Source organism: Saccopteryx bilineata, chromosome 9 (genome assembly GCF_036850765.1).
Source record: "Saccopteryx bilineata isolate mSacBil1 chromosome 9, mSacBil1_pri_phased_curated, whole genome shotgun sequence".
Taxonomy (NCBI): domain Eukaryota; kingdom Metazoa; phylum Chordata; class Mammalia; order Chiroptera; family Emballonuridae; genus Saccopteryx; species Saccopteryx bilineata.
The window spans coordinates 23,687,463-23,714,555 of record NC_089498.1 but is presented as its reverse complement, the minus strand read 5'-3'; the positions used below and the strand labels follow the sequence as shown (position 1 = coordinate 23,714,555).

Genomic DNA, 27,093 nt, shown 5'->3' with positions numbered 1-27,093 from the left:
TCTAGATAACATCCACCACCATACACAGTCACATTTTTTTGTGAGGACAATATTAAGAACTCTCTAGCAACTTTCAAATATGCTATACAGTATTATTAACTAGAGTCACTATGCAGTATATGACATCCCCAGGACTTATTTTGTACCCAAAGTTCATACTTTTTAACCTCTTTTGTCCATATATGGACATATATTTTAATTTTTCTAGGTTCAATACTAAGAGTGAAGTTGCTACGTCATAGGGCGAATGTGTGTTTACTTTAGTAGAATTGCCAGTCTTCATAAATGGTTGTACTGACTTAAATATTCCCAGGAACAATGTGTGAGACTTTCTATTGCTCCACATCCTTATGAACTTGGTTATTTTCTTCAGTGCATGGGATGGCTAACCCTCTGCAAGGTTTCTGTCCATGGAGCCCTCCAGCGAAGGACCCTCCAGGTACTTACTGACTTCCACCTCGCTCCTTTTTGCTTGTCTTTTTTATCCTGTCACTCCAGGGAAGCTTTCAGGCACAAAGGCTTGCTGGAATCCCTTTGTCCACTTTTCCCAAACATGGCACTAGGATGGCATACTCTGTTCTTCCACTCTTGAGTGTACTTGGTTGTCAGGTCAGAGGTCAGAGGTTGGAGGTCAGAGGTCAGATCATTCAGAAGGGCATCACGGCTTTCTTGAAGCAGGAGTTGTTTAGAGTATTCAAGTGCCCCATGTGACTAGCTGCACATTGGGTTTCTTTCTTTCTTTTGTAATCAAGTAAGTATTTCCCTCACAAATCTCTACTGATGGTGCAAAAGCAACAGCAATAAAGGAAATCATTCAAAATTGAAAGTGAGTGTGGGTGTGTGTGTGAGTGTGCCCTTCTTGTCCAGGGTTGATTCCCGCCTTGCGCCCTGAGCTGCCCGGACAGGCTCTGGCCACCCAAGACCCTGAACAGGAATGAGCAGGTTGGAAAATAATTATCCTACTTATTTGTATTAATCTTTTTTAAATGTATGTTTAGCTCATACTTATTTTAGAGTTTAATAGAAGTGTTTTGGGTATTTATTTAGAAGTTTAGTGCTCTTTCTGTGACCAGAAATATGCCATAGGAAATTTACTTTTGTTTATATCAATTAGCTTGTGGTATCATTGGTTTTGATTTGCATCATTTCACTTCAAGTCGCAGTTTCCAAAAGCCCATCAACAGTTAATGAGGACTTACTGTTCGGAACTGCTGTGTGCCACATGCCTGCTTACGTTCTAAGTTTTCTAGAAACTCGGTAAATCCTGACATATAACCCTTTGAGGTTGGAATTACCTAGGAAGCCATTTTACTGATGAGGAACGTGAGGCAAGAAGAGACTCCTCACTTTGCCCAGAGCAAGGAACAGCCAGAATCTCACCAACCTCTCTATCTTCAGAGTCTGTGTCCTGTCTGCACATTTTATCCTTAGTCACTGGATTTTTGAAACCTCACCACATTTCTTTAAAAAGGAAACTCTATATTGCTACCATAAGTAGGCTATCCATATCACTTGTCGTCCATAGATGACAACCATAAAAAGGGAATACTCTGATGACAGCTGTTCTAACTTGTTCCTGTTGCTACTACCCAACCTCATTTTTTTTAATGGTTTGTGCTTTTGATGTCATACTAAAAACATTTCCCCCCCAACTCAAAGCCACAAAGATTTTCTCTGAGGTTTTCTTCTAGAATATTTATAGTTTTAGGTTTTGCGATTAAGTTATGGTCCATTTCAAGTTACTTTTATGCATGGTGTGAGGTAAGGGTTACACTTCTTTTCTTTGTTTTTTTTTGTATAAGGATGTTTGATAGTTTCCATAGCATTGGCTGAAAAAACTCCTTTCTCCTGTGTTCTCCGAGTCTGGCTTTTCTCAGAGAATGGGAGGGTTAATTCTCACAGTTGCTACAAGGAGACAAGGTATCATCATTCTGCTGCACTGACTATAAACACATTGCCACAACATGGTCGGCACTCTATAAAGGATAAAAAGCGCTTAGTTCTCGGATTATGTTAACTGCTTTCCTGCGGTTTGGCATTCAGCTTGTTTTCAGTTTTCTCTCTTCGTGTGTAAATAGCAATGCAATGGATATTTCATGGGTAGTTTAAAAAATTATTTTAGGGCATATTTGCGGATTTTTATCTATACTGCAAGTTAGTCTTAAAAGGGTTTGGATCCATGCAGTCTGCCAGATGCCATTCAATGATTTTGAATTAGCTTTGCTTCCAACCAGTGGGAGCGCCTTGGAAGGGTTACAAACTGGAATCAGTTTCTTTCCTGGGAAACCGTTTCTGCCTTCCCACCCCCTACTCACCCCCTGATCTCCTGCTCAGTGGCTTCTCATCTTCCCGTTAGCTGCACGCACTTTCTCATGATACTGTTTTCTACTCATCTATTTACCTGCTTGTCTCCCCCACTGGCCCAGGTGCCTCTCCCCGGAATCACGACTTACAGGTTCCCAGCACAGTGAGTGCATGCACGTAGTAGGTGCTTAATAGATGTTAACTGTTAGAATGATGTGCAGTGCAGTGTGACCAGTACTGCCACTGGGCCTGTGGACTTTCCTGAGATCAGCCTTCTGATAACAGCGTCCTTTTAGCTACAGTGGCCGGTGTCATCATTGGTTCCATGACATCTCGTTCTTTAGACAGTGTTCGCTAAGTGTGGCTTATGCACCCCCAGTAGCTGGGTCCTGCATCAAATAGCATTGCATCCCGGGGTGGGGAAATGATTTTTGGTTCTTCTTGTACCACTCTTCATTCTCTAAAACCTAGTTTTTCAGCCTCAGCTCTGTTGACATTTGGGGCCCGAAAATTCTTTGTTGTGGGGGGCTGCCCTGCACACTGTAGGATGTTTACAGCATCCCTGGCCTCTACCCACTAAATGCCAGTGGCACCCCAACCCTAGTTGTGACAGACATTGCTGATGTCACCTGGAGATCAAAATCTGCCTGCCTGAGAACTGCTCTAGGAGGACAGTCTGGTGCTGATATGTTTGAACATCCCTTTTATCCTTGCTAATCTCTCTTTTCCAAAAAGAGGGCAAATCCCTAGCTCAGAGCCTTCAGTAGGCAAAGATTTCTCACTAGGCCCTGGCCGGTTGGCTCAGTGGTAGAGCGTCGGCCTGGCATTCGGGGGACCCGGGTACGATTCCCGGCCAGGGCACACAAGAGAAGCGCCCATTTTCTTCTCCACCCCTCCCCCTCTCCTTCCTCTCTGTCTCTCTCTTCCCCTCCCGCAGCTGAGGCTCCATTGAAGCAAAGATGGCCCAGGTGCTGGGGATGGCTCCTTGGCCTCTGCCCCAGGCGCTAGAGTGGCTCTGTTCGCAGCAAAGCGACCCCCTGGAGGGTCAGAGCATCACCCCTGGTGGGCATGCCGGGTGGATCCCGGTCGGGCACATGCGGGCGTCTGTCTGACTGTCTCTCCCCGTTTCCAGCTTCAGAAATTTAAAAACAAAAAACAAAAAAAAAGATTTCTCACTAGAATTTAATTACATTACAGTAATGCCTCGGTTTTCGTTTACTTCAGTTATTGTTGGTTTCAGTTTTTGTCGATTTTTTCCGTGAAAAATTTGTCTTGGTTTTCGTTGGTTGCCTCGGATTTCATCGGCATGCCCATGTGACCTCACTGCTAATTTTGTGAAAACAAAGGGCGACCCGCGCGTTCTCCTTCTCAGTGTGGCGTTGTTTCTCATTGTGTGAGCATCACCCCCCGCCACGTCTAGCCAAGCAATTCCATTGCTTTCCAGTGTTTTTGTGCTTTTTTTATTGATTGTGAGTGCTAATACTACAATTACTGCGTACACAGTATCTGCACCTCTCTCTCCCCTCCTCGCCATCTTCCACACGCCAAGAAGAGTCTTCAGAAAGATAAATGCCATGTTAAATGTTCATTTATTCTTTTTTTTTTTTTTCCAGAGACTGAGAGAGAGTCAGAGAGAGGGATAGACAGGGACAGACAGACAGGAACGGAGAGAGATGAGAAGCATCAATCATCAGTTTTTCATTGCAACATCTTAGTTGTTCATTGATTGTTTTCTCACATGTGCCTTGACCATGGGCCTTCAGCAGACCAAGTAACCCCTTGCTCAAGCCAATGACCTTGGGTCCAAGCTGGTGAGCTTTGCTCAAACCAGATGAGCCCGCACTCAAGCTGGCAACCTTGGGGTCTCGAACCTGGGTCCTCCGCATCCCAGTCTGACGCTCTATCCACTGCACCACTACCTGGTCAGGCTGTTCATTTATTCTTTACATTAGTCTTTCATATTCATTTTATATTAATTTCTTATTGTTTTTAGTATTAACCACTATTCTCTATAAAATGTATTTTTGGTATGTATTTTGGAGTGTCTAGAATGAATTAATTGGATTACGTTGATTCATACAGAAATAATTGCCTCAGTTTTCATCAGTTTTGGATTTCGCCCATTGTTTTCAGATGGATTATTGACAAAAACCAGGTGTCACTGTATTTAGCTTTCCTCGATGTGACCTCCTCATTTTGGTGAGAACTGTGTTTTTCTTTTATTTTGAAGCGAACATATTCTCAAGATATAATTGTCACATAATAAAACAAATCATGAAGCTTAGAATTGGATTGCTTGGCCCTTTCTCAGCTCCTCCCAACTCAAACTGCTTGCGTCTCTGAACAGCCTCCATTCCCTCAGGCCTGCAGTTGGGCTCAGTGCATTCAAGCCTCAGCATAATCTTTGTAGTTTGGGCCTTTTGGCAGAAAATTGGCTTAGTCTGCCCACCGTAGCCGCTCTGCATCCTGCCATAACGCCGCTTCCCCTGCACCTACAGGGGACCCTTGCCCTCCTTGTACTGTGTTGCTTTGTGGGGTTGATGCTTGCCACACTTCTTACAGAAGGTCCAGAGGGCTTTAGGGATGTCCACCATGTTCACTAGAGCCTATCAGCACAGAAAACAGAACTGTTTTTCTCTTCATGAAAGTCTTATAAAGTTTTCTTTACAAATCAATTGAATTAAAAGGGTGAATGAAGATAGAGAAATACATCCGAAGATCTGTAGACATGGCCTTAACAGTGTTGTGTTAGACACCTGGCTCTAGGTTAGGAGATGCCGAACGAGGCATCTTCCTGTTTCGTGCTTCTGCCATCTGTAGCGCGGGGCAGGTTTTCCTGTTCTGTTTCACTGAAGATGATACTCCAGCTTGGGGGTGGGCTAGGCATCTGGTGTGGGCACCAAGCCTCCCAGATGTGGTGACACTGATCACTGACGTGCAGCACCTGCCAGAAGTGTCCTCCCTGCTGCAAGTGTTCAGCCCACGGACCCAGGCGAGAGTGAGTCTTACTCCATAAATTGTTTGGGTGGCTCTGAGTCCAGCTTTTCTCAGAGGGTGGGAGGGTTGATTCTCACAGCTGCCACAAGAAGTAGGTATGAAGCAGTGCATATCTGGCACCCAGCCAAACCTTTTCTGAGAAGCAGACATTTGAAAACAAATCACACGGGCCTGGAGCCTTTGTCATTCCACAGAGAGGTCAGATGTGGGAGGAAAGCAGAGTATTTCATTTCTATCAGACATCTTGGCAAAGCCACTGGGCTGCCATTGCCTCTGCTTGCCTCGTGGAAAGAGGCTTGATCAGAAAGCAAAGTGAGTGGGAAGACCACACTTGGCAGACCCTGATGAATTAATAGGTGTGGGCATTAAGCATCTGTGGCTGCTAACATCAGAAAAGAGTGAAAACCAGGCATTACACGTCTCCTGTTGAAAACACCTGGCACCACCCTTGGGACAAGAAGTTTGACCTTGAGTCTGGTCCAATGTGAAGAAACGGAGAACAGAGGGCCATGTTGAGTTGCACCATGTGTGTGCAGTCAGCAAAGCCTGGCCTGGGGACCCTGGATAGGGCACAGATCCTGGGTTCTTCAGTGGAGGACTTGCAAAGGGAAAGGATGGTATGCAGGGGAAAATCCCGCAGATAAAAAGAGACTCAAAAGATACATTTTTTAAAAACTGAAATGTAGTATCTCAGGGTGCACACTAGTTGATAGAACCAGAAGGAAACCCAGCGAGGTGATAGCTATGGTAGGATGGGGCTTGCGTTTGGGGAGCTGTGATTGGGGGGGCCCATGGAGGACCTTTTGGGGTGGCAGCCCAGGTTCTGTTTCTTGATTGGGAGGTTGTTATAAGGTGTGATTTTCTTGTAATTATTTATTAAACCATACCTTTGTTTTGTTATGTATACCGTTTTTTATTTTTTATTTATTTACTTTTTTGGACAGAGTCAGAGAGAGGGACAGACAGACAGGAAGGGAGAGAGATGAGAAGCATCAATTCTTTGTTGCGGCATCTTAGTTGTTCATTAATTGCTTATTCATTGAGTGCTTTCTCACATGTGCCTTGACTGGGGGGCTACAGCAGAGCGAGTGACCCCTTGCTCAAGCCAGTAACGTGGGCTTCAAGCCAGCAACCTTTGGGCTCAAGCCAGCGACCATGCGGTCATGTCTATGATCCCACGCTCAAGCCGGCAACCCTGTACTCAAGCTGGTGAGCCTGTGCTCAAGCTGGATGAGCCCCCACTCAAGCCGATGACCTTGGGGTTTCGAGCCTGGGTCCTCCGTGTCCCAGTCCTACACTCTATCCACTGCGGCACCGCCTGGTCAGGCCTATATATGTTTTATTTTTTTAAAAATTTAAAAAGCAAAGTGCAAAAGAATATGTATAATATGCTACCTTTTTAAAAGAAATTGATTGATTTTAGAGGGAAAGGAGAGAGAGAGAGAGAAACATCGATCTGTCCTTGTATGTGCCCTGACTGAGGATTGAACCCACAACTTTTGTGTATTGGACCAATGCGCTAACCAACTGAGCTATCCTGCCATAACCAATATGCTACCTTTGATAGGCAAAAAGAAGAAATATAAAAATTATGTTTCTATTTTAAAACAGAAACAATGCACCTTGGCTAGGTGGCTCTGTTGGTTAGAACGTCAGTTTGCCATATGTCATGGCTGTGGGTTCAATCCCTGGTCAGGGTACATACAAGAATCAATCAATGAATATATAAATAAATGGAACAGCAAATTGATGTCTTTCTCCCTTTCTCTCTTCCTCCTCCCACCTCCACCCCTTTCTCTCTCTATAATCAACAAATGAAAAAAAACTTTTAATATAAACAATGCAAGGATAAACCAAAAACAAATAAAAATGTTTATCAGGGAGAGGTAAATGGGGAGAAAGATAGAGACTAGAAGCTAGACCTTTCTAACCATTTATAGTTTTTACTTTGGAATCATATAAATGCTTTATTTAATTAAAGCACACAACAAATTAAAGATCTCTAAAAATAAACGGAAATATAAGATCTTTTGACTATACATTCCCAATGGGAATATAACCTAAGATAGAAAGAACCACAAAAAAATATTAAACTGTACAGACTTGTCTTATTGTTAAGTTATAATATCACTGTTACTGTTTTAAAACTACTGTATTGCCTGACCTGTGGTGGTGCAGTGGATAAAGCGTCAACCTGGAAGCACTGAGGTTGCTGGTTCGAAACCCTGGGCTTGCCTGGTCAAAGCGCGTATGGGAGTTGATGCTTCCTGCTCCTCACCTTTCTCTCTCTCTCTCTCTCCTCTCTATAATGAATAAATAAAATCTAAAAAAAAAAAACTACTGTATTTAGAAAATGATAAAGAAATACATATCTTAAGTGTCATTAGGAAACAAGGCTTTCAGTACAAGACAGATGATACAAATATAATCTAAGAAGTTAAAAACCTTTAGCCCATGTTCAAGCCAGTGACCTTGGGGTTTCAAACTTGGGTTCTCAGTGTCCCAGGCCAGTGTTCTAGCCACTGTGCCACCATCTGGCCAGGCAAAAACCTTCTAATTCTTATGATTTATCTACAAACTAATGATTCATTTTTCTGTTCCTAAAAAATATAAATTTCCTACATCTGTCCACCTGAAAAGGCCTGTAAGCACTAACAACTGGGTAGTAATGAGCACCCTTAGTAATCAGGTTGTGGTTTCTAAGTACCATTTTCCACTGAAAAGTTTCCTGGGAAAAGTAGTTGCTTTCAAGTCTGAGACAGAAAATGTACGAGATGAGCCTGGAATCTCTAGTCATACCTGAAATCAGTTAAGCTATTGAAGACTAGCAGAGTCATGTCAATAGAACAGGAACCTACTGGAAAGAACTCCCACTAGACAAATGATGAAATAATTTGAATATCCCAAAGAATAATAACCACTTTTGAAAACAGTCTGGCAATTTCTTATTAGTAAATCTCCAGCTGTCATATGACCTAGGAACTTATTCCTAGGTATTTACCAAAGAGAAATAAAAACATATGTCCCCATATGTATGTGAATGTAGGTGGCAGCTTTATTCATACTTGAGAAACCCTGGTACAATGGTATCCTACTCAGCAATAAAGGGAATAGACTAGTGATACACTGAGCAACATGAATGGGTTCCTAACAAATTTGCTAAGTGAAAGAAGATAGGACAGAAATGGCAACATACTATATGATTCTGTTTATATAATAGTCTGGAAAAAAAAATAAAACTCTAGAAAAGAAATTAGATAAGTGCCAGAAATGTGAGGTGGGGAAGGGAATTGACTGCAAAGGGACACGGAACTATTTGGGGTGATAGAAGAGTTCTGTATCTGGAATAATGTGTTGGTGTATCTATTTGTTGAAATTCATCAAATTGTACAGCAGGAGAGGATTAACTTAAAAATATTTTTTTCTATTGCCCTGGCTGGTTGGCTCAGCGGTAGAGCGTCGGCCTGGCGTGCGGGGGACCCAGGTTCGATTCCCGGCCAGGGCACATAGGAGAAGCGCCCATTTGCTTCTCCACCCCCACCCCCTCCTTCCTCTCTGTCTCTCTGTTCCCCTCCCGCAGCCAAGGCTCCATTGGAGCAAAGATGGCCCGGGCGCTGGGGATGGCTCCTTGGCCTCTGCCCCAGGCGCTAGAGTGGCTCTGGTCATGGCAGAGCGACGTCCCCTGGTGGGCAGAGCTTCACCCCCTGGTGGGCAGAGCGTCGCCCCCTGGTGGGCATGCTGGGTGGATCCCGGTCGGGCGCATGCGAGAGTCTGTCTGACTGTCTCTCCCCGTTTCCAGCTTCAGAAAAAGTACAAAAAAGGAAAAAAATATTTTTTTCTATTGATTTGAGAGAGAGAGAGAGAGAGAGAGAAAGAGAGGGAGAGAGAGAAGCATCAACTTGTATTCATTGATCCCTTCTACGTGCCCTGATCAGGGATCAAACCCACATCCTTGGTGCACTGGGATGAGGCTCTATCCAAAGCCCCCCAGCCAGGGCGAGAGGGTGAACTTTTTAATGTATATCAATTATATCTTAATAAGCCAGACTTTAAAATAACTTCAAAGGATTGAAATATAAAAATAAAAAATGTTAATGAGTTCAAAATGATACTGAAAACATCATTCAATAATTACCTTTAGAGCAGTGGTCCCCAACCTTTTTTGGGCCATGGACCGGTTTAATGTCAGAAAATATTTTTATGGACCGGCCTTTAGGGTGGGACAGATAAATGTATCACGTGACCGAGACAAGCATCAAGAGTGAGTCTTAGATGGACGTAACAGAAGGAATCTGGTCATTTTTTAAAAATAAAACATCGTTCAGACTTAAATATAAATAAAACGGAAATAATGTAAGTTATTTATTCTTTCTCTGCGGACCGGTACCAAATGGCCCACGGACCGGTACCAGTCTGCGGCCCAGGGGTTGGGGACCACTGCTTTAGAGGATGCTAGAGAACAACTCATTTGAAAGCTGGTAAGTAAAGGGAAAGAGTCAAACTTTCATCCTCCTTTTTGTACACGGACCAAACGTTAAGATAAGAAAATAGATGAGGAAGGAAGTTCTCCTTTATTGAAGAATCGCAGTAACAAATGTGAAGGAAAGAGAAAGTCACCACCTAATGAAGTACTAACTAGACCAAGACTATAATCATCAATTCCTGTAATCAAGGTAAATGTTGATGGAGAACTTTATAATGGATGAATCAGCAAGAAAGAATATGATGTTAGCTCACTAAAGTGGGACAGGCAGATGTTCTGTGCCTTCTAATGTAATACAAAACCTCCTGGGGAAATGATACCCGAGCCCAGTGAAACTTCTCAATCTGAATATTAGATATGTTAGAAATGCAGAGATAAATATGTTAAATGACATTCCAATGATATAATCCGCCAAATCTAGAAGGTGGGGAGTCTGTGGACAAGTGACCCAGTTTCTTCAACATCAACAAAAAAGGAAAAATAAATTATTACATATTAAAAAGTCTTAAGATTTTAAAACACTACAAAGCTACAGAAACTAAGATAGTATGGTATTGGCATAAGGTAGACATACAGATCAGTGGAACAGAATTGATTGTCCTGAAATAAATCTCTATCTGTTCATGCCTCTGTGGCCAACTGATTTTTGGTACAGGTGCCAAGACCATTCAGTGGGAGAAAGAAGTCTTTTCAAAAAGTGGTGCTGGGACAACTGGATGTCCACATGCAAAAGAATGAAGTCAGGTTCTTATCTTACCCCATAATCAAAAATTAATTCCAAGGGGCTAAACATCTAGATATAAAAGCTAAAACTATGAAACTCTTAGAATAGAAAACTTGTAAGTCTTTGTGACCTTAAATTGGATAATGATTTCTTACTATGTCACCAAAAGCACAAGCAACCAGAAAAGTTGGACTTCAAACTTAAAACCTTTTGTACATCAAGGGATACTATCAAGAAAGCAAAAAGACAACCCATGAAAAAGGAGAAAATATTTACAAATCATATATCTGAAAAGGGTCTAGGATCCATAATATACTAAGAACTCTTACAACTCAAAAATGAAAAGATAAACCAATTAGAAAGTGGCCAAATGATGTGAATAGCTATTTCTCCAGAGAAGGTACACGATGGCTTATAAGCACATGAAAAGATGCTCATATCACTAGTCATGAGGAAAATGCATATCAAAACCAAATGAGATACCATTCACACCCACTAAGATGAGAATAATAAAAAAAGACAATTACAAGTGTTGGCAAGGATGTGGAGCAATCAGAACCCTCACATACTGCTGATAAGAATATACAAAATATACAATGGGGTAGCTGCTTTGGGAAAACAGACTCGTAGTTCTTCAAAAAGTTAAACACAGAATAATTATATGACCCTGCAACCCCATTCCTAGGACTATACCAAGTGAATTGAATACATATGTCCACACAAAAATCGGTCCACAAATGTTGATAGCAATATTATTCATAATAGCCCAAAATGAAAATAACCCAAATACCCACCAACTGATGAATGGATAGAGAAAATGTGCTATCTATAATAGTGGAATATTATTTGACAATAAAAGGCAATGGAATACTGGTCCTGGTGGCCCCATGGCAGTTGCTATGGAGTGCAGTGTGGCAATGGTGGTGACTGAGTCAGAACTGCGGGATGACGAAGCCAAGGGAAGCAGGGTCTTTCAAGGAACCAGGAAATGCATACTATGCCAAGAAAGATGGCAGTGAAGCTTGTAACTATTATACAAGAGCAATAGACACGCGTCCTAGAAATGCTAGCTATTGTCCTGGCTGGGTGGCTCAGTTAGTTGTTATATCATCATCCTGATGCACCAAGGTTGTGGGTTCTATGCCCAGTCAGGGCACATACAAGAATCAACCAGTAAATCCATAAATAAGTGGAACAACAAATCAGCGTTTCTCTCTCTCTCTCTTTTCCTGTCTCTGGAAAATCAATTTTAAAAAAAGAAAAAAACAGAAACAGCTGAAAAACACACAGCTGGAACTGAAGGAGGGTAAGAAGAAAGACTACTAGGAGATTCTGGGTGTGGACATGAACACCTCTGAGGATGAGATGAAAAAAACCTCATCGCAAACAGAAGCTGATGCCCTATCTGGGTGGACACAGAGGAGCCAGTACCAATCTCAGGAGCAAGAGAAAAAGTTCATGGAAGTTGCAGAAGCTTTTACCGTCCTCCCTAGTCCCGACAGAAAGAATCGAATGACAGCAGACAGGACCTACATGAGGAGGGCACGGATATGGGTGATTCAATGCAAATAAATATCTTCAAGGCATTCTTCCGGGACCCTGGGGGCTTCAGCTTTGAAGCACTTGGTCCAGGGAATTTGTTTTTCCAATTTGGCTAATGAAAGGAAACCATCCTGAAGCCAGAAAATGCAGACTTGCCCAGTTGAACCTTGGACGTGGACACAGTTCCTCTCCCTGTCTCCACGTACTTAGAGAAGTTTTGTTTTCTCCGTGGGATCCTCTGCGAGCAGGATGAAGGACAGGCCAGCTCTGAAGACTGCCGGTAGGGGAGGGGGCTGGGGGACGAATAGGGAGGGGGCTGTGAAGTTTTGTTTTACTGTTTAACTTTATTAAAAAAAAACAAAAACAAAAAACAATATTAAGGGAACAAAATGTTCTGACCCTTAAGATAAAAGGACTGAAGTACTGATTGATTCTCTTCGTTGACTTGGGCTGCCATAATAAAATACCATAGACTGGGAAGCTTACACAATAGAAATTTATTTTTTCATCCCTTCATGACCTCATCTAACACCAATGACCTCCCAAAGGTCCCACCGCCAAATATCACATTGGATGTTAGGGGCGTGACATGTGAACTTGTAGGGGCAGACATAAAATTCAAGTTATAATGTGCTACAAGATGAATGAATCCTGAAAACATTATGCCAGGGTTCGGGAATCTTTCTGGCTAAGAGAGCCACGAACGCCACATATTTTAAAATGTAATTCCGTGAGAGCCATACGATCCGTGTACATTATGCATTATCCAATAAAAATTTGGTGTTGTCCCAGAGGACAGCTGTGATTGGCTCCAGCCACCCACAACCATGAACATGAGCAGTAGGAAATAAATGGATTGTAATACATGAGAATGTTTTATATTTTTAACATTATTATTATTATTATTATTATTATTATTTTTTTTTTTTGTATTTTCCTAAAGCTGGAAACAGGGATAGACAGTCAGACTCCCGCATGCGCCCGACCGGGATCCACCCGGCACGCCCTCCAAGGGGCGACGCTCTGCCCACCAGGGGGCGATGCTCTGCCCCTCCGGGGCGTCGCTCTGTCCGACCAGAGCCACTCTAGCGCCTGGGGCAGAGGCCAAGGAGCCATCCCCAGCGCCCGGGCCATCTTTGCTCCAATGGAGCCTTGGCTGCGGGAGGGGAAGGGAGAGACAGAGAGGAAGGAGAGGGGGAGAGGTGGAGAAGCAGATGGGCGCTTCTCCTGTGTGCCCTGGCCGGGAATCGAATCCGGGACTTCTGCACACCAGGCTGACGTTCTACCACTGAGCCAACTGGCCAGGGCCTATTTTTAACGTTATTATTTTTTTTATTAAAGATTTGTCTGTGAGCCAGATGCAGCCATCAAAAGAGCCACATCTGGCTCACGAGCCATGGGTTCCCGACCCCTGCCTTATGCTAAGTGAAAGAAATCAGTCATAAAGGATCACAAACCATATGGCTGCTTTTTATGAGATGTCCAAAACAGGCAACTCTGTGGATAGAAAGCACATTAGTGCCCTGGCTGGTTGGCTCAGTGGTAGAACATCAGCCTGGCGTGCAGGAGTCCTGGGTTCGATTCCTGGCCAGGGCACACAGGAGAAGTGCCCATCTGCTTCTCCACCCCTCCCCCTCTCCTTCCTTTCTGTCTCTCCCCCTCCCGCAGCCAAGGCTCCACTGGAGCAAAGTTGGCCCGGGCGCTGAGGATGGCTCTATGGCCTCTGCCTCAGGCGCTAGAATGGCCCTGGTTGCAACAGAGCAATGCCCCAGATGGGCAGAGCATCGCCCCCTGGTGGGCATGCTGGGTGGATCCCGGTCGCGCACATGCGGGAGTCTGTCTGACTGCCTCCCCGTTTCCAACTTCAGAAAGAAAAAAAAAATACAAAAAGAAAAAAAAAAGAAAGCACATTAGTGGTTGCCAGGGGCTTGGGAAAGAGGAGATAAACAGTGACTGCTAAGAATCTGGAGTTTATTTCTGGGGTGATAAAACTGTTCTGGAATTAGATTGTGGTAATTGTTGCACAATTTTGTGAATGTACTGAAAAAAACCTCCACTAAATTGTATCCTTTGAAATGGTAAATTTTATGGCATTGAATTCTATCTTAATTTTTTTATTATTATTAAAAAAATTTATTGATTTTACAGACACAGGAGAGGGTAACGGGAGCAAGAAGTATCAACCCATAAGTTGCTTCACTGAAGTTGTTCATTGATTGTCTTATGTGCCTTGACCAGGCAAGCCCAGGATCTCAAACCAGTGACCTCAGCGTTCCTGGTTGACACTTTATCCACTGCACCACAGGTCAGGCTATATCTTAATTTTTTAAAAAAGATTTTTTATTTATTGATTTTACATAGAGAGGGGGTGAGAGAGGGTAATGAGAAGCAGTGGCCTCACTCTAACTGCTCATTGGTTGCTTGCTGTATGTGCCTTAACTGGACAAGCCCAGGGTTTCAAACCTGCGACTTCTGTATTCCAGGTGGGAGCTCTATCCACTGCCATCACAGGCCAGGCCAGGCTGAATTATATCTTAATTTAAAAAAAAAAGAAAAAAGAAAAAAAGATAGAAAAGACATCAATCAAGGGCACTAAGTGAGCCACCTTGTTTGGCTTTTGATTCTATCATCGTAAGAAATGTCCAAGCCTATCCTGACCAGGTGGTGGCACAGTGGATAGAGCGTCGGACTGGGATGCGGAAGGACCCAGGTTCAAGACCCCGAGGTCGCCAGCTTGGACCCAAGGTTGCTGGCTCCAGCAGGGGGTTACTCAGTCTGCTGAAGGCCCTCGGTCAAGGCACATGTGAGAAAGCAATCAATGAACAACTAAGAAGTCGCAATGCGCAACGAGAAACTGATGATTGATGCTTCTCATCTCTCTCCATTCCTGTCTGTCTGGCCCTGTCTATCTCTGCCTCTGTAAAAAAAAAAAAAAGAAATGTCCAAGCCTATAGAGAATTTTTTATGAGTTTATTTGAGCCAGACTGATAACAAGTGTTGAGAAGCAAAATCTCAACAGATTGAGAAAATGCTCCGGAGAATGGCAGTTTTGCATCTTATTTTATGCATTAGAATAAAAGGAAGAGACATAAGTCAGGGTGATCTGAAATCCATTGGTGTTAGACTAAGGGCGCAGGAGAAAGCAAAGCCGGGAAATCTCTGAAGATTGGATAAAAAGGCAAAATAGAGAAACATATAGTTCTTTTGCATAGTGGGTACAGGATAGTTAAGAATGAACATTTACAACATAGAGAGATGGTATTCAGGGGGAACAAAATTTCAATGTGGGCTTCAGTGGTCTGGTGCTCTGGTGGGAGGTGTGCCCCAGAGGGCTCTGGAAAAGAAAATTACTATGACATTTTGAAAGCATATTCTCTTAGTTGCAAAAAGACAACAGACAGGCTCACTTAAGGTAAAGAGTGACCTTTGTCAAAGAAGCTTCAGGCATAGGATGTGAGTACCCACCATGACTTGCTTTTAGTTAGAAAATTTTATGTTCAGACCATCCGGTATGGTGGTTCCTTTTGGTCTCTGAGTTTATATGGCCCACTGTGCAGGCCTGCCCTGAGTTGATAGGGTAAGTATGTGGCCCCTATTTAGTCTACAATTCAAACAAAACAACTTTAAAAATGAGTCAAGGCATGTACAGGAAGCAGCCACTACAAGTTGATGCTTCCCACTTCTTCCTTCTCTCTCTTTTTCTCCTCTCTCCAAAAATCAATAAATAAAATCTAAAAAAAAAAGAGAGAAAGAAACTTCCAAATCTGTAAAAATTTTCTTATGAGTTTATTTGAGCCAAACTGTCGACAACTGTCAGGAAGCAAAGTCTCAACGGATTGAGAAAATGTTTTGGGAAATGGTGGTTTTTCCACTTATTTTTATACATCAGAATCAAAGAAAGACCTAATGGGGTTACATGAAGATGATTAGTGTTAGATCAGGGAGGCGGAAGAAAGCAAAGGGGCAGAGGGAATCTCTGAGGTTGGATAAAAAGTAAAAATGTCTGTACTGAAACTTCTTTTACAAAGACAGAAATAAAATAGTTAATAGTTGATTACCATGATAGTAACAATGAGGGGGTTTGTTGGTTCCTGCTCTGGTGGGATGCCTGTCTTAAGAGGGGGCAGGAAAAGAAGATGACCCTTACATTTCAAAGGCATGTTATCAGGTCTGTTATTGTAGATGCAAAAGACACAGACAGGCCCCATTAAGGCAAGCACTGATCTTTTTTAGGGAAAAAGAAAAATACCTCCCTAGGTCATGACTACCTACCATGAACTGCTTTTAGTTAGAACGTTTTAATTTTGGGCCTTTGGCTGGTTGGCTCAGTGGAAGAGTGTCAGCCCAGCTTGTGGATGTCCCAGGTTTTATTCCCTATCAGGGCACGCAGGAGAAGTGACCATCTGCTTCTCTATCCCTCCCAACCCCCCATTTCTCTTTCTTTCTCTCTCTTCCTTTCCTGCATCCATGGCTCAATTGGAGCAAGTTGGCCCCAGGCACTGAGAATAGCTCCTCGACCTCCACTTAGGCGCTAAGAATAGCTTGGTTGCTGAGCAACGGAGCAATGCCCCAGATGGGCAGAGCATTATCCTATAGGGGGCTTGCTGGGTGGATCCCGGTCGGGGCGCATGCAAGAGTCTGTTTCTGCTTCCACTACTCTCACTTAATTAAAAAAAAAATTTTTAATTTCAGACCATCCTGTGTGGTTCCTTTAGGTCTCTGAGTTGGCAAGGCCATTGTGAAGGCCTCACCTGAGCTTGTCAGGTTTAGTCTGTGGCCCTGCCTTTTTTTCCATTTACATTGGAATTATTGATTTGAAAATATGCAATAATAGTAGCTGGTTGTATTTTTAAAAAATTCCTTACATACTGGTAAAATGGCATGCTGAAATTTGCTTTAAAATACTCTAGAGAGAAAACTGGAGAATGGGTAAAACAGGAATGATGGAGTATTGATAATTTTTGAAACTGAGTAATGGCCATAGGAGGGAATCCATTATACTACTCTACCTTGTTTGGGTTTAAAAACTTCTATAATAAATTTTAAAAATAAGTCTGGCAGACAAAAAGAAAAAGTCTTGATTAGTACTAAATTCATTCTAGGAAGTTCCTCTTCTAATAGGAGATTCTGAGCTGGGCCCAGGGCAATGATTGCACACCCTCCCTGTCCTAGAAGGGCATTGTCCTGGTGTGCAAAGGTTGCCAGGTCCCCGGGAACGGACACTGAAATGGATTGATGTTTCTGTCTTTCTCTCCCCTCCTTCCTCTTAAAAAAAAAAAAAAAAAAAAAAAAAAAAGCCTGACCTGTGGTGGCGTAGTGGGTAAAAGCGTCGACCTGGAACGCTGAGGTTGCCGGTTCGAAACCCCAGGCTTGCCTGGTCAAGGCACATATGGGAGTTGATGCTTCCTGCTCCTCCCTCTGTTCTTTCTATCTCTTTCCTCTCTCTGTCTCTTTCTCTCTCTGTATCTTCTCTCTCTAAAAAAATGAATAAAAAAAAAAAAAGTTAAAAAAAAAAAAAAAAGCACACCCTTGTTCCTTAAGCCCTCCTGAGCCGAACTGGGCTTCACTCTGAGGAGATAAGTCTGCCTGAACCACTCCAGTAGAGGCCTTGGGTCAGAACCGATCTGGCTCTTTACAGAGCATTTGCAGAGATGAGGCATTTCCATGCTGTGATGATTAGCTTTTCCTGTGTAACAAGCTACCCTCAAACTTAGTGGTTTAAAGCAAACATTGACTATTTCTCATGATTCTGTGTGGTGATGGGATTCTGGCCTGACTTGCCTGGGGCCAGATAGTCTAGGATGGCCTCGTTGATAGGCTTGGGACGTCAGCATTTCCTACAGGAAGCTAGCCAGAAATTGTGTACAGGATGGGAAGGACAAGCCCCGAGGCGCAAGCACGTCCTGTGGCCAAGCCCCGATTCTAGGGCTGGAGAAACAGAGACTCCATTGCAGACTGAACTCATTCTGAATGGGAGCCACAGGTACCCACCATTCTGACCCAGCCCACCTCTCAAAATGAGACTGACTTCACAGATGTGGCCAGGAGTGGGTCCTGTGTTATTCATGTGCTCCAGGTTTAGAATCTTCTTTTCACGCATAGAACAGAGGTGGTGGGTGAAATGATACTCAGAAATACAGATCCTAGGCTAATGGAATTAACCAGAATAATTCGTTCCTGTTTCTGCTTTTGTCTGTCTCCCTTTTCCTATGGCCTAAACTCAGTCCTACTTTTCTTCCACCTCCCCTTGACTAGAACGTCTGTGACTCACTCACTCTTGGTGGCTGCTCATTGTTCCCTTCCCACATTCTCAAAGGACGGAGTGGCTTCATTCACAGGAGGAGGGTGAAGTTGGGCGTGTGGCCTGGGACCAGCTTCCTCCCCTAAGAGCCCCTGGTTCCTCCTCTCTAGGGTGTGGGAGCATGGAATGTCTCTGAGGTCCTGGAGGCCCAGCCCTGCTTACCGGGAAGCGGTCAGGCTGGAACAGGTGGGCCAGTGCTGTGTCCCTTGGGCCTCAGGCCAGGCCTGGCCACTTTGGGAAGAAGAATGCTCTGTGTGGGTGTAATAGATTGGTTGCAAAAGGCCCCAGTTTTTCACATGAACACCCCCATCCATGCCTTTTGCAATGATGTCTTGCTGCTCCTTCTATCAAGAAGTGGAGTCTAGCCCTGGCCAAGATAGCTCAGTTGGTTGGAATATCATCCTGAAACTCAGAGGTTGCCGGTTCAATCCCCAGTCAGGGCACATACAGGAACAGATAGATGTTCCTGTCTCTTTCTCCCTCTCTCCCTTCCTCTCTCTAAGATCAATGAAATAAGCATTAAAGAAAAGAAAAGAAATGGAGTCTATCCCTTAGATCAGGGGTCCCCAAACTTTTTACACAGGGGGCCAGTTCACTGTCCCTCAGACTGTCGGAGGGCGTCACATACAGTGCTCCTTTCACTGACCACCAATGAAAGAGGTGCCCCTTCCGGAAGTGCGGGGGCTGGATAAATGGCCTTAGGGGGCCGCTTGCTGCCCGCAGGCTAGAGTTTGGGGACATCTGCCTTAGACCGTCCCCCAGAAAGTGAAAGGAAGAATGAATCATTTGCATTTTTAACCTCCCTGCAGCCCGAGTCATTCAAATGCTTTACCTTCAACCTCACCTCCCTCAAGAAGCTCCCTTGACATAATCCACTTGGCCCATTCATTCCTTGGTCCTGCTTTTGTTCAGGCTGCCAGCCGGTGTCATCATAACTCATTCGAGGGCCGATGCTGCCCCATAGGTGTTCTGAAGTCATTTCTTATGTGTGAGCTCCAGTCCCGGGTCGGCAGTTACCAGGGCAGGGCTGTGCGCCTCTGGCCTTTCCTGGGGGTCCTGGCTGGCTGGCTGGCTGGCTGGCCAGGAGTGGGTGCAGCCCGCACAGGAGGCTCGGTGCCTGCGGCTGATGGGTGAGTGGCAGCGCTGCTCTTACATAATTGGTTTCTCTCCTCCTTTCTCTTTCCAGAGCCAGATTTCACACTGAGCAGCTGCAGACGGGGAAATCAGAGAAAGCACAACCCAGCCTCAGATTCCGAGGGGCCTGCTGGGGACTCTCTCCTGCCTGGGAGGGGAGACCCTGAGGCCGCTGTCTCAGGCCAGGTCTTGGCTGCCATGGAACTCCCAGCCGCCACCCCCCGGCCGCCCTCTGCACTGCCAGGCAGATAAGGGTGGCACAGCCCCTGGAGCACCTTAGTCCCCCTGTCGTGCCATCCTCCCTGGCCAACCCTTCTTCTACTTTGGGCCACCTGTGCTGACCCGAGGCCATGTAGGCCCCACTTGGGCCTCTGTGGATAGACACACGCCAGGGATACCGCCTCTGCTCTTTGGGGGACCCTGCGTACCACCATGCCCCGGAGATTCGCCTGGCTCCACCGTGAGTACTGGGGGGTTCCGGGGAGACTGCCCCAGGGGAGGCCTTGGCCCAGAGCCGGGCTCTGCCGTAACCATGGCAACCGGGCCATTCTTGCTGGTGAGAAGTTGAGATGCTTCCCAGCTTAGTGCAGACTCCCACGCCCGCCCTCCACCTCTTCTCCGGCTGACCCCAGCTCAGGCGGGCATGGTGGGTACGAGTCGTGGGCTGGGTGGGCGCAGTCAGTGGAGGTCATGGGGATGCGGCAGGCAGGACCTTCCCAGACTCGGGTGCTGGGAAGTACGGTGGGAATACAGGGGGCGGGGTTTCTGGCCTCCCCGGGTGTGGCCAGCAGGCGGTGGGGGCTTATGAAAGTGTCTGATAAGTGCAGTCAGGTGCCTGGAGGAAGCAGCCTGTCTCCTCTGCCCCTTCCTCCATAGTGAACAAAATTAAAAGGCAGAGAGAGAGCAGTTTGTTGGGGAAAAGAAAAATAAGTTGAAATGAGGACAGAAAAAAAAAAAAGGACTGACAAGCCTCTCAGGCCTGCTGGTGGGAGGCCAAACCGAGGTCCGTTCATACTCCGAGAGTCAATTAAATTGAATCAAATTCAGCACATGTTTCTGGTGCTTCCCATGTGCCCGCTGGAGAGTTACTGCCGTGGTGACAAGGCCTGGGCAGCTTCAGCCTCGCTCTCCAAAGCCTGGCACAGAGTTAGGCCCTGGCAAGCCTGCGCTGAATGGATGAGGTCAGGACTCCATCCTCTGAGAAATTTGCAGAGGATTTGGTTCTAACCCGGCCCACGTGGAAGGATCTTGCAAAGGGTCAGAGCATTTAGAAGAGTGGGAGGGCAGAGACCCAGTGATCTGGAAGTTTCCAGGTCATGAGGAGCATAGAGGAACAATATGGGTGAGATGCCACTTGAAATGGCCTTGGTGGGCAGTGTTCACCCAGGTAGCCATGTGAAGATGAAGACGCTGTACCCGGTAGAGGGACCAGTGTGAGCACAGGCTCAGCGGTGGGACCGTGAGAGGCTGGGCTGGACAGCTGGCTCGTGAGACCACGGGGCCACCTGGAAGGTTCATGAGCTGATCTGGGGGTGGGCCTGTGGTTGAGAGGTACTCTGCTCTCGGGAGTTCAATCTTGAGTACTTGCAGGAGCTGTTGTTGCAACCTTCTGGGTAGGACGTAGTGAGGGCCGGTTCTGGGCATGGTGGAGGGGACAAAGCTGGTGGCAGGGACAAAGCTGGTGGAGGCAGATTGCAGGACTTGGCAAGGACTGGCTGTGGAGTGAGAGACAGGGTGGGGAAGCAGACCGGGGGCCTGCAGAGAGGCTGGTGTATTGGAGAAGAATTGGCTGCCGTGACAATTCGCTGCAAACTTGGTGGCTTAAAACAGCCAAAATTTATTCTGCCCCAACGCTGGAGGCCAGGAGTCTGAAATCAAGAGTGGGTAGCGCCACACTCCCTACAAAGGCTCTCAGAGGAGGATCCTTCCTGCCCCTTCCGACCTCTGGTGGCTCCTGGCATTCCTTGGCGGGTGGCAGCATCACTGTCTCCACATGGTCTTTCCCTCTGTGGGTCTCTGCATCCTCTCCTCTTCCTGTACGGGCACCAGTCATCGGATTTGGGGTAGGTCTTAATTACATCTGCAAAGACTCTATTTCCAAAGATGGTTGCATCTGAGGTTCTGGGCAAACTCTTCTTGAGGGGCGCTTGTGGGCCCCTGCACATGATGGTGGACAAGCCCATTTGTCACTGCATAAAGGGCCAGCTGGGGTAGGTGCAGCCCTGCCCCCCATGCCAGGGAGCCTCTGATTTCCTTCCTCACGCCCGCCCTGTTCTCAGCCTCCTCTTCTGTCATCTGGGCCTCTTACCTCTGGGATGTGGAGGCGGTGAGGGGGTGGGACGCACGGCAGATCTCTTGATCAGGGTCAGGTTTGCCCCCGGCTGTGGGTCTCCAGGGGTGCAGAGTGGCCATGACGCTACAGTTGTTCTGTCCCTACCTAGTTACCCATTTGCTGGCCTGTTTCCCGGGGTGGAGGCAACAGAAAAGAAGCTTAAAATTGGAAATGGGCAGCAGACTTGGAGGAAGTCCATTTCATCAGTGCACGGGGCTTCTGGAGCACCCACGCCTGCCAGGCTGGGAGGCGCGTCGGCTCGCAGACCCAGACCAGGCTGTGAGACCACAGTTGCCAGGCCCCAAGGCTCTGGACCAGGACAGATGGGGGCGACTGGGGCAGGACTGGGGGACGGGGTGGGCAGTCAATGGTGACAAACACATGGGAAAGAAGGCCCTGTGTGAACAGATACTGGTTTTTAAAAGAAAAGATGGAAATCTAGCTTTTTATGTGACATCTCTGAACCAGATGTGGTCCTTAGAACACTGGTTTGCAACTGTCGCTCTAGGTCCGTGATTTTCAAAGTGTGGTCCCCAGACCAGCAGCAGCAGCAGCCCTGGGGGCACTTGTTAGAAATGCAGATTCTCGGGCCCCACCCTGACCTACTGAATCAGACAACCTGGGGTGGGGCCTTCCTGCTCTCCAGAGATTCCAATGCATGTGGCCACCCCTGCTCAAGGTGAACCCCAAAAGTGCTCAGTAAACAAGCCTGGGCTGTGGTTAGTGCATCGTGTATTCACGTGCTCGGGGCTAAACTGGTGAATATAACGCATGAGTTGGACAGCTGGTGCTAGACACAGGAACTGGTGTGGGCTGGCGTGAGCAGGGTAGACCCTGGGGAGGGTGGGAGTCTTGGTGACACCTCGAAAGAGGTCTGCAGTGTGAGAGGGTGCCCAGGGCAGGGACAAAGTGTGAGCAAAAACTCTGAGGCAGGGATGATCTTGACCAGCAGGGGTGCCTAGCTTGAGAGGGTTAACGGCTTGGAGACCAGACAGAAGGCAAGCTGGTTCAGTTTGTGTTTCTCTGCGCCTTTGTTCAAATACTGGTTTGAACACTTGGGAAGAGAAGGAAAAAGAGAGAGGGAGTGGAGTGTGAAATGGGTGGCAAATCTGCAACCTGGCCAAAAGGTGGTTGTCAGAGTTCTGTGAGAGGAAGGGCTGATAGGCAGCAGTCCTCCTGGGGCACCGGGCTGGAGAGCTGGGGTGTTCCTGGGGAGGGGGCCCAGCCGGGGCCAAGTCGTGGCTGCGGGACAGAGAAAGGTGCCGGAGAGTGAGCGTGAGCAGGCCCAGGCGAGTGAGGGTTTAAGAGCAAAAGTCTTCCTGAAGGCCAGGAAGGAGAGTGGGAAACCTTCCATCACTAATCCTACTCATAACCAGGGGTGGAACCGGGAGACTACCCAGCCTGCCAGGTGGATTTTGGAAAAAGAAAAAAAAGATTGCTTTTGACTATAGCAATAATCAATAGTGACTGTAGAATACAAAATACACCCAGAATAAAACAGAACATAGGCCTGACCTGTGGTGGCGCAGTGGATAAAGCATCGACCTAGAAATGCTGAGGTCGCGGGTTCGAAACCCTGGGCTTGCAAGGCACATATGGGAGTTGATGCTTCCAGCTCCTCCCCCTTCTCTCTCTCTGTCTCTCCTCTCTCTCTCTCTCTCTCTCTGTCTCTCCCTCTCCTCTCTAAAGTGAATAAATAAAAAATTAAAAAAAAAAAACAAAAAAACAGAACATAGGAGTGTCCCGTAGAGATTTGGTATAGTTCTTTCCACCACACTTTCTGTGTACACACATACGTAATGGACAGAATGCAGGTCGTGCTTGAGTTATATACCCAGATGCAGAATGTTGAGTCATGCTTTAAAAAAAAACTTCCCTACGCATGTCATAAATAATTTTTTAAATCACATTAACAGGTCCTAAGGCATTTTTTGAAAATGTGACTTTTATTGACTATCTTCATTGTTATTAAACGTTTAGGTCATTTACAGATTTCCACTATGATAAAACAATGCTGTGGTGGAAGTCATTATCCATAAATCTCTTGGTTATGTCTCTCTTTTGTTTCCCTTTGGGTTTATTCCTAGAAATAAACTTAATGGATTGAAGGGTGTGGACATTATTAATTCCATTGATAAAAGACGTTGCCAAATTGCTTTCCAGGATGAGAATATTTGCCTCACTACTTTTGCCGGTGCCAAATGTTATTAAAATTAAATTAAACAAAACTACTTTTCATTTTGATAGGCGAAATATGGCAGGCATCCAGTGGTTTTAATGTGAATTTCCTTATTAGTGAGGTTGATTTTTTTTTGATACATCCCTTGTCCATTTATATTTTGTCCTTTATGCTCCGATTGACATAATCCTTGTTCTTATTTTTTGCAAATTCTCTTAGAGGTTATTTTCTAAGTCAGTTCTGTTATGGGAAATCACAAGGCTATTTTATAGGTCACAGCGACCCCCAGTGGTGAATGCTGGTAACATTCAGCAGGTAACTTTATTTGCTGACAGGGAGTGGGAAAACCACCTGAGTGGGATTTGCTTAGCACCCCAGAATGAACAAACCAGAATGACCTTTACAAACCCACTGGTCCATCTAACTGAGATGGATGCCAAGGTCAGATAGAGCAGGGAAGAAAATGCCTTCAGTCACCCAAGAGTCATTTCTAGAGTTAGAACTAGAACCCACATCTCTTGACTCCTCGGATAGAAAAATGCAACAACAGGCTTTGAAAACATGTCAGCCCTTCCCAAGGTGCTGAGGCGGCCCTGGAAGGGAGGTCGTGCTTGCCTCGTGGGGCAGGAGTGGGGAGATGAGACTGACCCAAGGGCGTGGCTTCTGGCCAGGAGTTGACAGGCTGGATGGCTCAAGCTTGCCTGCCCTGCTGTCCTGGAGCCCAGACCACAGACAAACCGTTCCTGGTGGCGAAAGGCCGCCTTGGGGCCCTGTGCCCCTCCCCCTCCCGCCTCACCCATGGGGAGTTGTCACCAGGAGCAGGGAGGACAACTGCAGAGCTTTGCACACCGGGCAGGGTAAAAGTGGTGCAGGCTGCTCATGTGTTCCTGTTGGGCACGGTCCACAGATCTCGGGATCCTCCTTGGCATGGTCTTGGGGAACCAGGGTTTGGAGTTGTGGCCCCTGACCCAGAGCGATGAGTGTGTCATCACCGGCTTTCTGCGGGACAAGCTGCAGTACAGGCACCGCCTTCAGTACATGGTAACCATATGGCACCTGCTGTGTCCCCTGTCCCAAGCCCCTGAGCTCATTGAGCTAGACGTTCGGAGTCCCTCCTTGGATCTGTGTCAGCTCTGAGCCTCACAAGGCTCCCTTCTCTGCCTTTCTCCACCACACACCCCAACAAGCCTGGTCACCTGCTCTGCACGGACTGTCCCCTCTCCCTCTTCCTCCAGCCAGCCATCCCTGGGGGGGGGCCTCCCTCTCCTTCTCTGTCTGCCCCTTGGTTCCACCTCCACGTGGCACTCACCCTGTGACTCAGGAATGGACTCTAGAAAACCTTGGAGGAACCTCAGACACTTATTATTATTAATTGACAGGAGAGAGAAGGACCTAGAAATTAGAATGCGGGGTGTTTTTATTTTTTTTTTGTAGGGTGGAGAAGCCCACATGTTTTTCCATTTTAAAACAGCTTTATTGCGATATGGTTCACATCCCACACAGTTCACTGATCTAAGTGCACACTCATGGTTGTCAGTGCACTTGCAGATGGTGCGGCCATCAGCACAGACAGTATAGAGAACTCTTCTAATCTTCCACACCGCCCGGAATCTGTCTCTCTCGGGGTGGTAATGTCCTCGTACTGTTTCTGGGCTGAAACTTCTGCCTTAACAGCAACTTGGCATTTTGTTTCATCCGTCCCTGTATCTCAGAGGAAAGACAGCTGTTCTGTCCCGATGGAGGACCAAGTGCATTTTCCCTAGAGGGTCACCTCTGCCATCACAAGGCTGCTCCTGAGTCCCCCTCCTCCTGCAGCAAATTGTCTGCGGGGGCAGTTGGGGGACCCCATCCGAGCCGTTTTTGACTGACCTCATGGTTTTGTTCTTTACCTCCTCAGAAACTCTACTTCCCCATCGACTACAGGGTCAGCGTGCCTTATGAAGGGGTGCTCAGAGTGGCGAACATCACCAGGCTGGTGAGATTGCCCTCCGCGCTGGGGAGGCCCCTGCCTCCTGGGACCATCCCAGGGGCCTCTCCTGAGAGCCACCTCCGTTTGGCAGCTCCTGTTGCCAGGGGCCGTTCCCAGCTCCTCAAGCAAGCTCACCCTTGGCCTAGGCCCAAGGTTGTCCACAGTCCATAGTGGACACCTGTAGTTGGCTTCCTACGTAGGGGCAAGTTGGAGGGCTGGTCAGAGCAGTGTGGGGAGGGTGCGAGGTCCGTCTGGGGGTTTCAATGATTTCTCCGCCCCTACAGCAGAGGGCCCGGGTGAGCCAGCAGGAGCTGCGGTATCTGTGGGTCTGGGTGAGTCTCAGCGCCACGGAGGCAGTGCAGGAGGTGCTGCTCGAAGGCCATCCGTCCTGGAAGTATGTGGAGGACATACATACCCTGCTGCTGGATGTCCAGCAAGGCCTCAAGGTGAGCTGGGCAGAGGTGCAGGCAGGCCGTATGCGTGTGTGTGTGTGTGTGTGTGTGTGTGTGTATGCATGTGTGTGTGTGTGGAGGGGCAAGGGCTGTCTGGGGAGGATGTGAACGCCCGGAAAGTTCCTGCATGTCCTGAAGGCTGTGGCAGAAATGGGAGAGAGGAGGGGACAGCCTGTGATGACCAGCGGGCAGGCGGGCGGGCTGGGGGGCTGGAGTTGTGCTCGAGACCCTGCCTGTTCCAGGCTCTGTGATCTTGGGCAAGTCATTGAACCCTGTGGCTTTGTTTCTGCACCTAAGAAATGAGGTTTCTTTGTGGGAGAGGGGAGGGGGATGGATAGGTAGAGCCCAGGAGGTGTTCAGGTGATGGACTTCTTCTGTATGATGCTGTAAAGGTGGGTACGTGACAGCATGCATTTGTCGAAGCCCATAGAACTATACAACACAGTGAAACTTAATGTAAACTAGGGGCTTCAAGTAATAATAATAATAATAATAATAATAACAGTGAAGAGGTTCCTGGTAACTGCCCGCTCAGCAGGGGTGATCAGAGGCCTCTGGGTACATGTCCCCAAAAACCTGAAGAGTAAGGTGATTGGATGAGTGTGCGCCTGGACAAGCCATGGGGGCCCCTCCACACCCTCATGTGGCTGTGCTCCACACCCTACCCCAGCCCTCC

The 27,093-nt window shown here is 46.6% G+C and overlaps 1 protein-coding gene and 1 pseudogene across 7 annotated transcripts in view; one reads left to right on the top strand and one right to left on the bottom strand.

The window, feature by feature from the left end:
* IL34 (interleukin 34) overlaps positions 1 to 27,093 on the top strand; it is a 77,753-nt gene that overhangs the window by 49,132 nt on the left and 1,528 nt on the right. For 6 of the 7 annotated variants that reach the window (XM_066243776.1, XM_066243773.1, XM_066243778.1 and 3 more), the window contains exons 2-5: positions 19,538 to 19,945; positions 24,904 to 25,037; positions 25,894 to 25,971; positions 26,250 to 26,411. In XM_066243776.1, the coding sequence (XP_066099873.1) occupies positions 19,918 to 19,945; positions 24,904 to 25,037; positions 25,894 to 25,971; positions 26,250 to 26,411 (402 nt within the window). In that variant the 5' untranslated portion in view covers positions 19,538 to 19,917. The remainder of the gene's footprint in view (positions 1 to 19,537; positions 19,946 to 24,903; positions 25,038 to 25,893; positions 25,972 to 26,249; positions 26,412 to 27,093) is intronic. The other variant, XM_066243779.1, reaches the window with a different exon arrangement.
* LOC136313080 (large ribosomal subunit protein eL42-like) lies at positions 4,586 to 4,898 on the bottom strand (annotated as a pseudogene).